The sequence below is a fragment of the Megascapheus bottae genome, chromosome 10 (genome assembly GCF_031878675.1).
Source record: "Megascapheus bottae isolate mThoBot1 chromosome 10, mThoBot2.hap1, whole genome shotgun sequence".
Lineage (NCBI taxonomy): Eukaryota > Metazoa > Chordata > Mammalia > Rodentia > Geomyidae > Megascapheus > Megascapheus bottae.
This window is the reverse complement of record NC_143518.1, coordinates 42,801,360-42,814,280: the sequence shown is the minus strand read 5'-3', so window position 1 is coordinate 42,814,280 and position 12,921 is coordinate 42,801,360. Positions and strand designations below refer to the sequence as shown.

Here is a 12,921-nt window from a genome sequence, read left to right as displayed (position 1 = left end):
GAGGGAGGTGGAGCAGGCTGCTCAGGAAGTCATTCTCAGGTTTTTAAAAAGTGAATTATTTGAAACTTGAGATCCAATGGTAATATTTTCCCCTTCTTGTGTTGGTAAATGAGAAATACTGTTATTTTATTCACTTACTTAGCGCCAGTACTTGAACTCAGGGCCTGTGCTCTTGCTTGGCTTTTTCTGAACAAGGTTGGCACTCTACCACTTGAATCATTCCTCAACTTCTGGCATGTTTTCCTCGACTTCTGGCATCTTTCCGGGGGAGGGGTTAATTAGATTTGTCTGTCTATTCTGGCTCCAACTGAAAATCTCAGATCTCAGCCTTCTGAGTAGCTAGGATTATAGCTCCTCACCTGGTGAAATACTGCTTGTTGTTATTGTTGTTGTTTGTTGCTGTTGTTGTTTAAAAGAGACACAGACAAGATCCTCTGTCCCCAAGAGCTTTCTGAGGACTTCCTTTATAGGAGGGGACATCTCCCCTAGGATGGGACCATGGGCCCCAGAGCAAGAGGTCCAGCAGGAGGGGGCCAGGTGCAGCTGAGGCTCGGATGCCAGGGCTGCCGGCAGCTCCTCCAGCTGCCTGCATGCCCCTCCCTGCTTTCCCCACAGTTCTGGCAGTATGGTGAGTGGGTGGAGGTGGTGGTGGATGACCGGCTGCCCACCAAAGACGGGGAGCTGCTCTTCGTGCATTCAGCCGAGGGGAGTGAGTTCTGGAGTGCCCTGCTGGAGAAGGCCTATGCCAAGTAAGTGACCTCGCCCTCCCCCAAGGACCATGGCTTGTCCCTGCCACCTTGGACTCAAAACAACAGGAACTATTCAAGGACTGTTTTGAGCAGAGGCTTGTTCTATAAAAGGACCACTTGGGCCCAAATTGAGCTCTGTCTCTGAGATGCAGATGCAGGCCCCATGATGTGCTGATCAAGGATCATCATTGGTGTTCTGAATCAGGGGCACAGGGAAAGATTATGAGGCTGACTTTCTGCTGACCTTGAGAAGGAACTTGGCTTCTTTGGCAGAACTTCTTTTATTTTTAATCAATTAAAAGCTGCAGAATTTATGCCGATGGGCAAAATTACCCATTGCAGAAAATTGGCATGGCTAGTGGCAAGTGTTTTTGGTTTTGTTTTTTTCTATACTTCCTCCCAGCTGCTTCCCACAGTTTGCCCCAAATCAAGTTTGTCTGAGGTCCAGCATGTCTCCCACTCCAGAAGGGCCTCAGCTGGCTGTGATGCATGAGCTGCTTTCATGGAGACCCAGCTCTAAGGCGGCAAATGGATTTCTGTTCCAGCCCCATGATCGCACCCCCAGTAGAGAGAACCTGAATGCAAAGCTCAAAGTTCTGGAGTTAGAGAAGCCTCATCCCCCAGCATTGATAGCCTGGAGTCAAATGCCCATGAGAAAACATGGCTTGTTTCTCAGAGAAACTGCTTTTATTATCGAGTTGTTCTCTCTCTTTCAAAGCCCTGATTGCCAAACTGCCTGTTAGTGAGTCGGCTTCTGGCAGGATGTGGAAAGAATCAATAGTGGAAAGCGGATCAACTAATCAAGAAGCTCTTCTAACTCAAAGGTTCAGTGGGTTCTTCCAAAGTTCCCAGGAAATAGTAACTGTAGCGATACCGGTCCTTGCTTTCCTGGGCATCCCAAGTGGGAGACAAACCAAGGAGAATGAGAGCAGAGCTGTCAGGAGCTCAAACTTATTGGAGTGGGTCTCAGGTGGTCCGTTCAGGGATGACGTCTCCCAGGAATTAGCAGCTCCGGTGGTAGGAGCAGCACCTCTTCCTCTCCTCTAGAATCAATGGGTGCTATGAAGCACTCTCGGGGGGCGCCACCACCGAGGGCTTCGAGGACTTCACAGGAGGCATTGCTGAGTGGTATGAGCTGAAGAACCCTCCTCCCAACCTGTTCAAGATCATCCAGAAGGCGCTGCAGAAAGGCTCTCTCCTTGGCTGCTCGATTGATGTAAGTCCACCCTGCCCTCACCAAACGCACTCCAGTCTGTTCTAGCTGTCCTCAGCAGGGGACAGGTCCTGCCCCTGGAAACTACCGCCCCCCAAATCACATGAACGCACTGCTTGTCTGTCATATTTTCTTTCATTTGTTAGGAACTAAGGATTGCTAGGCATCAGCCAAAGCTGTCTGAGGGTACAATTGGTGGGGCGATGGGCCTCCAGCCTTTCCTTCCCTCCCGGCCCATTCATTTCCTGTTCTTATCCCCACACGGAATCACCCAGACCCAAGGTTCTCTGAGAAAGCCTGCCCTCTGCTGGACTTCCCATCTCCAAGGCTCCATCGTGAGCCCACAATTGATGGATTTAGGAAAAGATTTCAGAGGAAACTAGAAGGAATTATTTCCTTTAATGACTGTTCCAGGAAAAACTTACCACGGGACTGGAGATGGAAGATGTACTGTGTCCTGTCCCCCACAAAAGCTACCTATGGCAGGAAGGGGGTGGATTTGCAGTGTTTCTAATGCAATGGAAGCCAGTTCTGAACTCAGATGTTCCAAAATAATTCCCATTGCAAAAAAAGAAAAAAGAAATCCCCATCGCACAAAGCCATGCAGCTGGGCTGGGACAGACAGGGGTTCTTTGAGGGTTTCCTGCACCCTCAGGCCATCTGAGGCCTTCCCTCTAGGGTGCAACCCTGCATACCTACCCCAAGGAGAGTGAAGGCACTATCTCTGTGTTTCCTCTGTGGACATCTATGTCACCTTACCCCTGGTGGTTCCTGACAGCACTGAAAGCAGACTACCCCCTACCCCCAGACTTGGCCTCTGCACTGTTGCCTGTAGTCCCCTGGCAGTAGGACATGGGTGATGGGGTGCAATAACAGCTGACTCTCTGTATTTGCAGATCACCAGCGCTGCGGACTCCGAGGCTGTCACATACCAGAAGCTGGTGAAGGGGCATGCATACTCGGTCACTGGAGCTGAGGAGGTAATGGAGGAGAGGGGTTCTGCTCCCCTAGCTGGAATAACTCAGCTCGGGGCCCCTTGTTCCCAACAGCCTAACATTCTTGGGGCCCATGCCAGAGACCAAGCTGAATCGATGCCACTCTGCCTCTTGCTAGCTGCAGAGGTGCCCTCAGACATTCTTTACTCTGGACCAACTTAAAACAAAACAAAACAAAAACAGTGCTTCATATCTGTACAGTTTTGCAGTCCTTAAAATCCCTTTACCTTTGACCTCACAAAAACATCCATGGCTCTGCCTCTTGCCAGTAGTCACCTGACAAAGTTGCTTGGATTCTCTTCCTTTCCTCATATTGTTTTATGTGATGAGCGTCTGCTGTGCTTGCAACTGGGACCATTGTTACTACAAATATTATCAAGCAGTCCAGGTTCAGTGTTAATTCTCATCCTAGACCTGACCCCAGGACTTTTGCACTGCCAGTATTCTTTATTTAACTTGGGTTTTCTTTTTCTTTTGTTTCTTATATTCTTTATTATTATTATAATGGTGATATACAGAGGGGTTACATAAGTCAGGTAAAGAGTACATTTCATTTTGAATAATGTCATCCCTTCCCTTGCTCTCTCCAAGTTTTTCCCCTCCCATCCCCCACCCACAAGTTGTATAGTTCATTTTCAACATAGTATTTAGTGAGTACTATAGTACATTTGTTTACCCTTTGTCCCTCCCTTTCTGTGCCTCCCATTCTCTTTTCCTTACTTTGTTATTTCTTTCCAGTACTGGAGATCAAATTCAAGGCTTGTATGTCTAAAACACATACTTGACCACTCAGCTAATGTTTCAGTTCTTTTTATCTTGGTGTGTGTGTGTGTGTGCATGTGTGTGTGTGTGCATGCGTGCGTGCGTGTGTGTGTGTGTGTGTGTGTGTGTGTGTGTGTATGTATCTGGGTGTTATCCCTAAGCATCTTTTGATCAAGGCTAGAGCTCAACCACTTGAGCCACAGCTCTACTTCTAGCTCATTTGCTCTTGTTGTTATAGTTTATTGGAGATAAGAGTCTCAGGGACTTTCTTGCCTAGGCTGGCTTCAAACCACAGTCCCTAGATCTGAACCTCCTGATCAGCTACGATTATAGGCATGAGCCACCAATACCCGGCTACCTTGATTTTTGTAACCTAACTCCACATTGTTTTATGTTGAAAATTTTCAAGTTGATAGAAAAGTTCAAGGACAGTGTAGTAACATGCAAACCCCACTATCCCCATCAACTTTTTTTTTAAGTACATGCTACATGGCTGCACTGTCTCTGTGTGTGGACTTTTCCTGGCCACTTGTAAGCAAGTTGCAGAAACTATGACCTTTCTCTTCTAAAACCTTCAGCATCAATCTACTATTAATAAGGGTATTTTCTTACATTGGGCTGACTTTTATCATGCCAAGAAAATAAACATCACACCATCATCTAATATACAGTCCATAGCTAACATTTTCTCAGTTACCCCAAATATCCTTTTAATGCCTTCCACCAGAAAATCCTCTACTCACCTCCAATGAGGATTCAGTCCAAGATTCATAGATGAACTGGGTGGCAGATTGTTTGTCCCAGCTACCCAAGAGGCTGAGACAGGAAAATTGCTTAACTTAGGAGCTTGAGACCAGCCTGAACAACACAAAAGAGAATCTGTCTCAAGAGAAAACAAAACTTTTACATGCTGCATTTGCTTTTCATCCATATTCTTTTAGCAAATGGTAAGGCTTCCCTGAGAGCCTGTGACAAAAGTATATCCTATTCCAATTAGTTAACTGACATTTAGGGATAAACATGCAATCACAGATACAGGGGCAAAGGTATTAGAATCTCAAGCTAATGATAAAGAACCCCAGTCCTCTTAAAAGCTAGGTCCTGGGAACTTCAATTCCCATTCCCCCAAGCAGGGCAGCAGTGAAGGGTCTGGACCCCTAGAGATGTCACAAACCCTCTATCATGCTCCTCCCTCCCTGGTGGGCTCGACACTGGGTAGTAGGAGTCACTCCAGGCCTCATGGGCACTCAGCCTCTCCCTCCTCTTTTTTCATCTGATCCTTCAGGTGGAAAGTGGAGGAAGCCTGCAGAAACTGATCCGCATCCGAAATCCCTGGGGAGAAGTCGAGTGGACCGGGAAGTGGAATGACAAGTAAGGAAGGGAGAGGGGGTACTGAGGGGAGGGGATGCTGGGGGAGGGAAGAGTCCACAAAGAGTGGAAACTACTTCCACAGTGCAAAGCACCACATACTGTGCTTAGAAACAAGGCTCTGAAGGTCCTGGCCACACTGAGTGGCCTGTGGGCTGTGACCTCACGACACTGCTCTAGCACTCTGGCACCTTGCTCCAGGCAGAGCCTGCGTTCCTCCCCTACCTGATGGTCCATCCCTTCACCAGCTCAAATCCACCCTGCTGTTATTCAGTCTTAGGGGGAAAAATGTACTCCTATTCCCTGACACCTGTATTCCAAGGACGTGAAGTTGGCACTGAAGCACAAGCATCTCAGCTTATCTCCAGGGCTTCCTAGTAGCTATTAGGGGCAAATGCTCAACTGAGCCTCTGCCCCATTCCCCTTCTGCTTCCCCATCCTGGTGCCTCCAGTTGTTGCACCTGTTCCTGGCCTGTCCCAAGTGGCCTCAGCCTTGGCAGAAGGATACCTGTCGGGACTTCCTTCCAGGTGTGGTAATAGGAGCTTCTTGTTGAGATGTTTAGATGTTCCAAAAAAAAAAAAAACTGCCAAGCTGCCCCCAGTTGGAGCAAGCGATGCTCCCTCATTCTCACTCACAGGCTGTGCCCATTTTCTGGACACTTCCTTGCCACCATCATCCAGGAGGCAACATCTCTTACCTTTCTTGCTTGTTTGCCCTACATGGTGTTTTGCTTCTTTCAAATGTTTGTCAACAGTTTATGGTGGGTTTGAGCCAACTGAGGTGATCCCTCCTTTCGAGGGTCTGGGCCCTCAGAAGTAAGAATGGGTCCTGCTCCTCCCCTTTGAGGGGTCTCCTGGACAAGCCACCTGCACACACTCCCTCCTGAGGCCTCTCACATTCCTCTGCTTTGCAGCTGCCCAAACTGGAACACTGTTGACCCGGAGGTGAGGGAAAGACTGACGCAACGACATGAAGATGGGGAGTTCTGGTAAGATGAGTGGAAACACTGGAGGAGATGTGTCTTCCCTATTGTCACTTATTGGAAAATTGCTAACAAGAATGTGGGCCAGAAGGGCACCGGAGCACACGTTTCTGGCTTTGTTGTTTATGTTCTGATTTTGTATGTACGGGTCCTGAGGATTGAGCTTAGGGCTGGAGAACTATCCCTTAGCCTTGTGCTTTCTTTGCACAAGGCTAGCACTCTACCACTTGAGCCACATCTCCACTTCTAGCTTTTTGGTGGTGAATTGGAGATGAGAGTCTCACGGACTCTCCTGTCTTATCTAGCCTTGAGCCATAATCCTTAGATCCCAGCCTCCTGATTCGCTCTTCAGTGATTCCACTGCAACAGTAGAATTGGCAAGCTGAGAGAAAAATTCCTTCAGAGATGTTCAGACCCCAAGAGAAAACAGTGATGAATCCCAGCTCCTACAGAAACCAGTTCCTTAGTGAAAAGCTGGATGTGTATGAGCCATTCTGAGCCTCACTGCAATTAGATATAGCTTGTAGTTTACCCAGATACTATTTGATATCCCAGACTCCCACTTCTATAGATGAAAGCTCTGGACTTCAGAGGCCCAGTAATTTGATCAGAGTTACCCCCAGTGAGAAAATGGCATTGCCTTCTAATTCTAGGTCTGGTACCCACCACTAGACCACATGCTGCTACTCTGCCTGGCCTTGCCTGGCCTTGGTGGAAGGTCAAGGCTGACCACTGTATCTTCCACTGAGAGTCTCTGTCTCTGCTTTTGCCAGGATGTCTTTTGGTGACTTCCTTCGACACTATTCCCGCCTGGAAATCTGCAACCTGACTCCTGACACCCTCACTAGTGACAGCTACAAGAAATGGAAGCTCACCAAGATGGATGGGAATTGGAGGCGTGGCTCCACGGCAGGGGGCTGCAGGAACTACCCCAGTAAGTGCTGTGGCTGCCCGGGCCACATCACCCTCACCTCCCCCCAACAGACATGCAATACACAGTCTGGCATCCCTGGGGAGGCAGTGTCTACTCACTGGGCTCTTGTTTTCTTCCTTCTTTCCTGTGTAATACCCACCTTCCTCCATTAGAAATGGCCTTATTCTGATGACATCTGCCATTCTGGAACATATACTGTATGTTGATAGCCAAGGCTCCCACTTCTATAGATGAAAGCTATTCCCTTTAGTCTTCCCCAGCAAACATCTTGATTATCATCTCCATCTTTGAGAAAAAAGAGCGAGGCAGGCCCAAGGCTACACGGCTCACTGGGATTTGATCCCAGGCAGTCTGATGGGACTTGTGGCAGGCCACAATCATGTTTTGATTCTGCATTGCAGATAAGAAAACCAAGTATATTCCAGCCCCACAGAGCAAGAAATCAGACTGAGACTAGCTGAGTGATATCTATAGCTCAAGTATGCAGACACCCAGTGGAAGTTCCAGAGCCCACCCAGAAATCACCCTTCCAACACATTAGATCAGGAGTCAGCAAATACCCTCTCAAGAACTGTGTGTAAATACTTCAGCCCAATGGGCCATCCACTCTCCATAGCGTCCATTCAATTCAACCATGGTAGCAGAAGCGGCCATGCAGAAATGAATGGCCATGGCTGTGTGCCAATGAAACTCAATTTACAAAAGCAGGCGGCAGCCTGGGTGGCCATGCTAGCCAATCCCTACCCAAGATGATATCTCTAATTCCACCATTAAGAGAATATCCCATTAAGTATAGGAAGGCATTAGCATAATTACCTTTAAGCATGAATAACCTCAGATCCTTCCTGAAAATGCATTTTGCAAGTAGAAGGTTAGACCCACCTTGAATGTGGGTAAGGGAATGGGCCTGAGAGACAAGAGGCACAGAATCAGGAATTGTATACATGATGTCCCTGGCCTCTAAGTTTCCTGGAGGGTTAAGTACTACCTAGTATGTAGAGAAAAGACCTCAGCGTCCTCTCAGTCAGGCCATCTGGCCCCTCTCTGTCTGACTGACCTCTCTGTTAGAGTCCTGTGTGGGGAAGATAGCCACAGAGGGCCACTAAGACAAGTCAGCAAGAGAACTACAGAAGAAATGCCTCGGTTTTTGTCCTGGGGAGATTCAGACAACTCTAGGAACCCATCAGCCTCCCCTTCACCCTTTCTAAGGGTTGGTATGCTCTTTGGCCTCAGAAGGCGCAGAAAGGAACAATTTCCTCAAGTACAGGCCATCTTGTCTTGAAAGCCCACCTCCATCAGCACCCATCCTGCTTGCTCATCCTGATTCTTCTGCTCCTTCCACCATCTCCTGCCATCTTCCCTCCTCTTTATCCCTGCTTAAGAAGTCTCCAGTCCCCAGACCAAGGCCAGAACTCCCCTACTCTCTGCATGGCTACTTAGGACTGGGTCCTTCCGTCCCTCTCTGCTGCAGACACGTTCTGGATGAACCCTCAGTATGTGATCAAGCTAGAGGAGGAGGATGAGGACCAGGAGGATGGGGAGAGTGGCTGCACCTTCCTAGTGGGCCTCATCCAGAAGCACCGGCGGCGGCAGAGAAAGATGGGCGAGGACATGCACACCATTGGCTTTGGCATCTATGAGGTATGGGCAGAGCAGGGGTGGGGCTCTCTACCTCTCTCCCCTTCTCCTTTGGCTGGACTCAGGCCCACCAGAGAGACAGATTCCAGAAGCAGAACTAGAGATGAGACCATGGACAGGGAATTTAGCCAAGGCAAAGCCACGGTCCTGAGCTGGTTTAGCACTGCTCACACATGGAAGTCCCGGTAGCTTGTCTGTATCTCCAGAACCTTCCTGGCCCTTCCCTGGGCCCCACTGCCAGCCTCTTGAGAGTTCCACAGTTTCAAACAGACCTCTATGTCCTTTTTCACATCCCCCAGGCCTAGCATTCCAAAGAACAGAGGAGACTTGATCGAGAACAGAATATTCTGGCCCACACCAGCCTGGTGGACTGATCCACCAGCAGGTCAGAGCCCAGCAAAGACATTGGCCTGGACTGTGGCAAGCTCCAGACAGGAAAACAAAGCATCATTGTGTGCTTCACAAGGAGCTGTTGGCTGGAGCCCTGCTCCCCCAGACACCCTGGCTTCTCACAGGTTCCTGCTTTCATTCCAAGCCAAGTTACAACAAAGTTCAGTTGAGTGCACACTAGAGGGCAGCCTTGTTATTGCTGCCTCCCCCTTTAGGCTGAGGGCCAGACCCGGGCGAGGAGACTTGTTCTGATATATGAGGGCCCTGTCCTTCTCCACCTCTGGTCACAGTATACAGTGTTCTGTGGCCTTGGTTGACAGGGAGAGGCATGGGGTGCAAGGAAGGTCTTATGAGCAGCTGACAGGGTGCATTTAGGTTTGCTGGGTGGAACCCAGTGACATGCTGAGCCCCTTGCTGTTCCATGTTCTTTGAGAGGCCATATTTGATGAAGGCACAGGGGAAGCCTGGCTACCCATTGGGGAGAAAGGAATATTTAAACCATGGGAACTTGCATATACTGCCAAGAAGGTAATATCTGCTACTTAGCACACTTGCATGGACCCAGACAAGGTGGCAAGGGAGAAAACTCCCTGGGCTACTCTCATTAGCTACTGTGGTTGCTACCAGTGGGTCACAGAACTTAGTCCAGTCCACTCACCTGAAAAATGGAGATGGATGAACACCATTAGTTGTGAAAAATGAACCTAGTCCACGAGTCCTCACAGTCTCTGAAATAGGAGCCAAGGAATGTGAGCCTGGGACAAAATAGCTCCAAAGAAACTATGAATTGAATTGTGCCACCTCATGCTCTTGAAAGTCCAGTCATGGGCTTTTAGAGTTAGGAGGAACTTTGGTGAGAAACTGAGCTAAAAATCAGAAATGGCTTGCTGAAGGAAATGCAGCCTAGATGTAGGTAAAAAAAATCCCTAGCCCTACTTGTTGCTTCCCTCAAGAAGCAGGTCTTGCTTTCCCTATTGGAAGGTGGGATGTGCCTTTGCCCCAGGTGGCTGGTGATGATAAAGTCCTTGTATATACATACTTCTCCATTTCAAAATAGTGGTAGTACCATCTACGGCATTACTGGGGTTTGCTTTCCAGTATAGTGGACATGCTTTGTGTTCCTTAGCCACCATTTACTGTGATGATTTAGTGATAGTGCTAAAACTGTAGGTAAAAGAGGCAGCAGAGGAGTCAGTCACAGTGCTGTTATTTTCATACCTTGTCTGCTTCCCAAAATCTGAATTGGGCTTCCTTTATTTTGCAGGTTCCAGAAGAGGTATGTCGGATCAGTCCTTATCCCTGGGGGCTCAGGCCACCAACACATATACAGCATAAACTGCCAGCGCTTGGGGACTGTTGTAGAGCTTGGAAAGAATTCATGGCTATGAGGAATGCGTCTTGCTCCATCTGGGACCCTTCAGAGCTCACTGGATCCTGTTGGCCTAAGCTCAGAAATCCCTGTGGGGCCCGAGAAATCCCTGTGGGGCCCACAGCCTCTCCCAGGTCCAGAAGAGCCTATGCAGGTTTGGGTTCTGAGGAGGAAACCCATAGTCCTAAAACTGCAGGAGGCCTGTCCCAGAGTCCAGTGTGACTAAGAACAATCAGGAAGGGGAGACGAACCTGTGAATTGAACCAGAAGACAAGGTGTGAGCGCAGACAAGGAGACCTACGCTCTGCTACCAGATTGTAACCCTCAACAAGTGACATCCTTTCTAAAGTACTTCAGGTTTTTTTTTCCAGCCAATTAGCCATCCAGTTCACTGGCCTATTTTGAGAATGAATTAAATTATTCCAGAGCACTGAGAAGGCCCACAGTTAGTATTAACTGGTAGGACCATAGCAGCTGAGTAACTCTCAAAGCCACTTGTTTAAGTGGATCCAGAGGACACCCTGACACACCCAGAGCATGTTTCTTTCCCAGGAGTCAGTGCAGCCCATAGTGTCAGGCTTCCTTGAATGCTGTGTGTGGAGTTGTAGCCTCAGACATAGAATATACCTGGTTTAGCAGCTGATCCCCTTTTGTACTCCTGTATCTTATCTGTGTGTGTGTGCACACGTGCGCATGCACACACACACACACACACATACACACACACACACTTGATCCTGGAGTTTGAATTCAGGGAGCTTCATGTTGCTTAGCAAGTGCTCTACCACTTGAGCCACATTCCTAGATTTTTCATTGTGTTTATGAAACATGCTCTTACTAATTTTGCCCCAGTGAGCCTTGGACCATGATCCTCCTATCTACATGTCCCCAGTAACTGTGATTATAGGAGTAAGCCAGCATGCCTGGTATTGTGTCATACGCCACACAACTGCTGGATTCCTGCCATGGGGCCTCTAGCCCTGTTCACAGTCCCTTGGGGTGTGGGTGGGAAAGATGGTGGCATCTCTACAGAGGCTGGTAGGCAGGGGGTTTTGTTTCTCATGCCTCTGAGTTCTCCAGTGGCTCTGGTTATTTTTGGTAGAAAGCTTACTTTTTATCGAAAATGATCCAGACCTAAGTTTGTAATTCTTTTATTTGGGGGATTTGAAAAGAATACCACTGGCTTGGAGCACCTCCCCTCATTTCTCTGCTTATTCATCAGCTCATTGGACAGACCAACATCCACCTGGGCAAGAACTTCTTCCTCACCACTCGAGCAAGGGAGCGGTCTGACACGTTCATCAACCTCCGAGAGGTGCTCAACCGCTTCAAGCTGCCCCCGGGCGAGTACATCCTCGTGCCCTCCACCTTCGAGCCCCACAAAGACGGGGACTTCTGCGTCCGGATCTTCTCAGAGAAGAAGGCTGACTACCAGTAGGTGCTTGGGCCTTCTCTATTCTCCCTCCATGCTGGTCTGTTCTTCCCAAGCACCACTCTCTTCTGAAATAGCCGCCTCCCTCCGTGGGTCTGTGGGAGACTGATATTTGGGATGAAGAATACTGAGAAAGGCAAAGACAAAGCCATTCTGGAGATTTGGAGGTGGCGGGGGCGGGGGGCGTGGGAAGAGGTGATAGAGAGTAACCTGCAGAATCTCATTTCATACTGTTGTGTCTTCAAGTTATCAGGTGAATACTTGCATTTGAATGGCTTACCCAAGACAGTCTAGGAACTGTCTAGGGAGAGTTGGGACAACTTTGGTGGTACCAGGACCTCCCCCTGTTGCAGGCCTCTCTCCCCTGTTCCCTTTGGGAATCCATTCTTGGTGGACCCCACACTTTCCTGCCACTGTCCATGTGGCCTCAATTCACAGTGGCCTCTGCCACATGGGTCATTTGTACATTAGACAAGAGGATAGTTGATCGGCTGAGACAAAAGCAGCGTGGGCAATGTAAGGGGATGGTTGTTCACTGGAGGGCGGCGAGGACGCCAGCACAGAGGGGAAGAGCAGGCGGAGGGGTGTGCTGGGTGCTTGCTCTTGTGTTGAGGATCTGGAGACACACCCCCTCCCCCCATACAGCATGTCCAATGGGCCAGGTTCACATGAATGCTTGGCCTACTCCTGCAGCACAAAGAGAAGACTAAAAAGGATGGAGTCTCCATTTTCCAAGACTGCACATGACAGAGAAATCATTTCCATTCTAGGCAGCTGCACGCCAACAACTAGAATACCATCACTGCCACTGTAAAGCTCTTTTCTTTTTCTGATGCTTGCCGTGGGGAAGGAGCCTTTCCACTCAGCTCCCGGGAGGATGGTTCCCAGCTGGGTCCCCCTCGCCAGGAGATGGAGACATGATGCAATATCATTGGAATGACACTGTTGTCACCCACTGTCCTGCCCTGATAACCACAAACCATTGTCCCAGGAAAGCTCAATGCCCTCAGCTCCCTCCAGGATGAGCTCCTATACCTCCTCAAGGCTGTCTCACTTCCCATCACAGGTTATTAATCATGTGCCAGATT

General features: G+C 48.8%; 1 protein-coding gene across 1 annotated transcript in view; it reads left to right on the top strand.

Annotated features, from left to right (window-relative positions):
- The window catches only part of Capn2 (calpain 2), a 49,317-nt gene that overhangs the window by 23,595 nt on the left and 12,801 nt on the right, over positions 1–12,921 (top strand). The window contains exons 4-12 of the mRNA XM_090341135.1: positions 616–749; positions 1,797–1,965; positions 2,859–2,942; positions 5,005–5,090; positions 6,002–6,076; positions 6,844–7,004; positions 8,476–8,645; positions 10,297–10,308; positions 11,624–11,835. Coding sequence (XP_090197261.1) covers positions 616–749; positions 1,797–1,965; positions 2,859–2,942; positions 5,005–5,090; positions 6,002–6,076; positions 6,844–7,004; positions 8,476–8,645; positions 10,297–10,308; positions 11,624–11,835 — 1,103 coding nt within the window. The remainder of the gene's footprint in view (positions 1–615; positions 750–1,796; positions 1,966–2,858; positions 2,943–5,004; positions 5,091–6,001; positions 6,077–6,843; positions 7,005–8,475; positions 8,646–10,296; positions 10,309–11,623; positions 11,836–12,921) is intronic.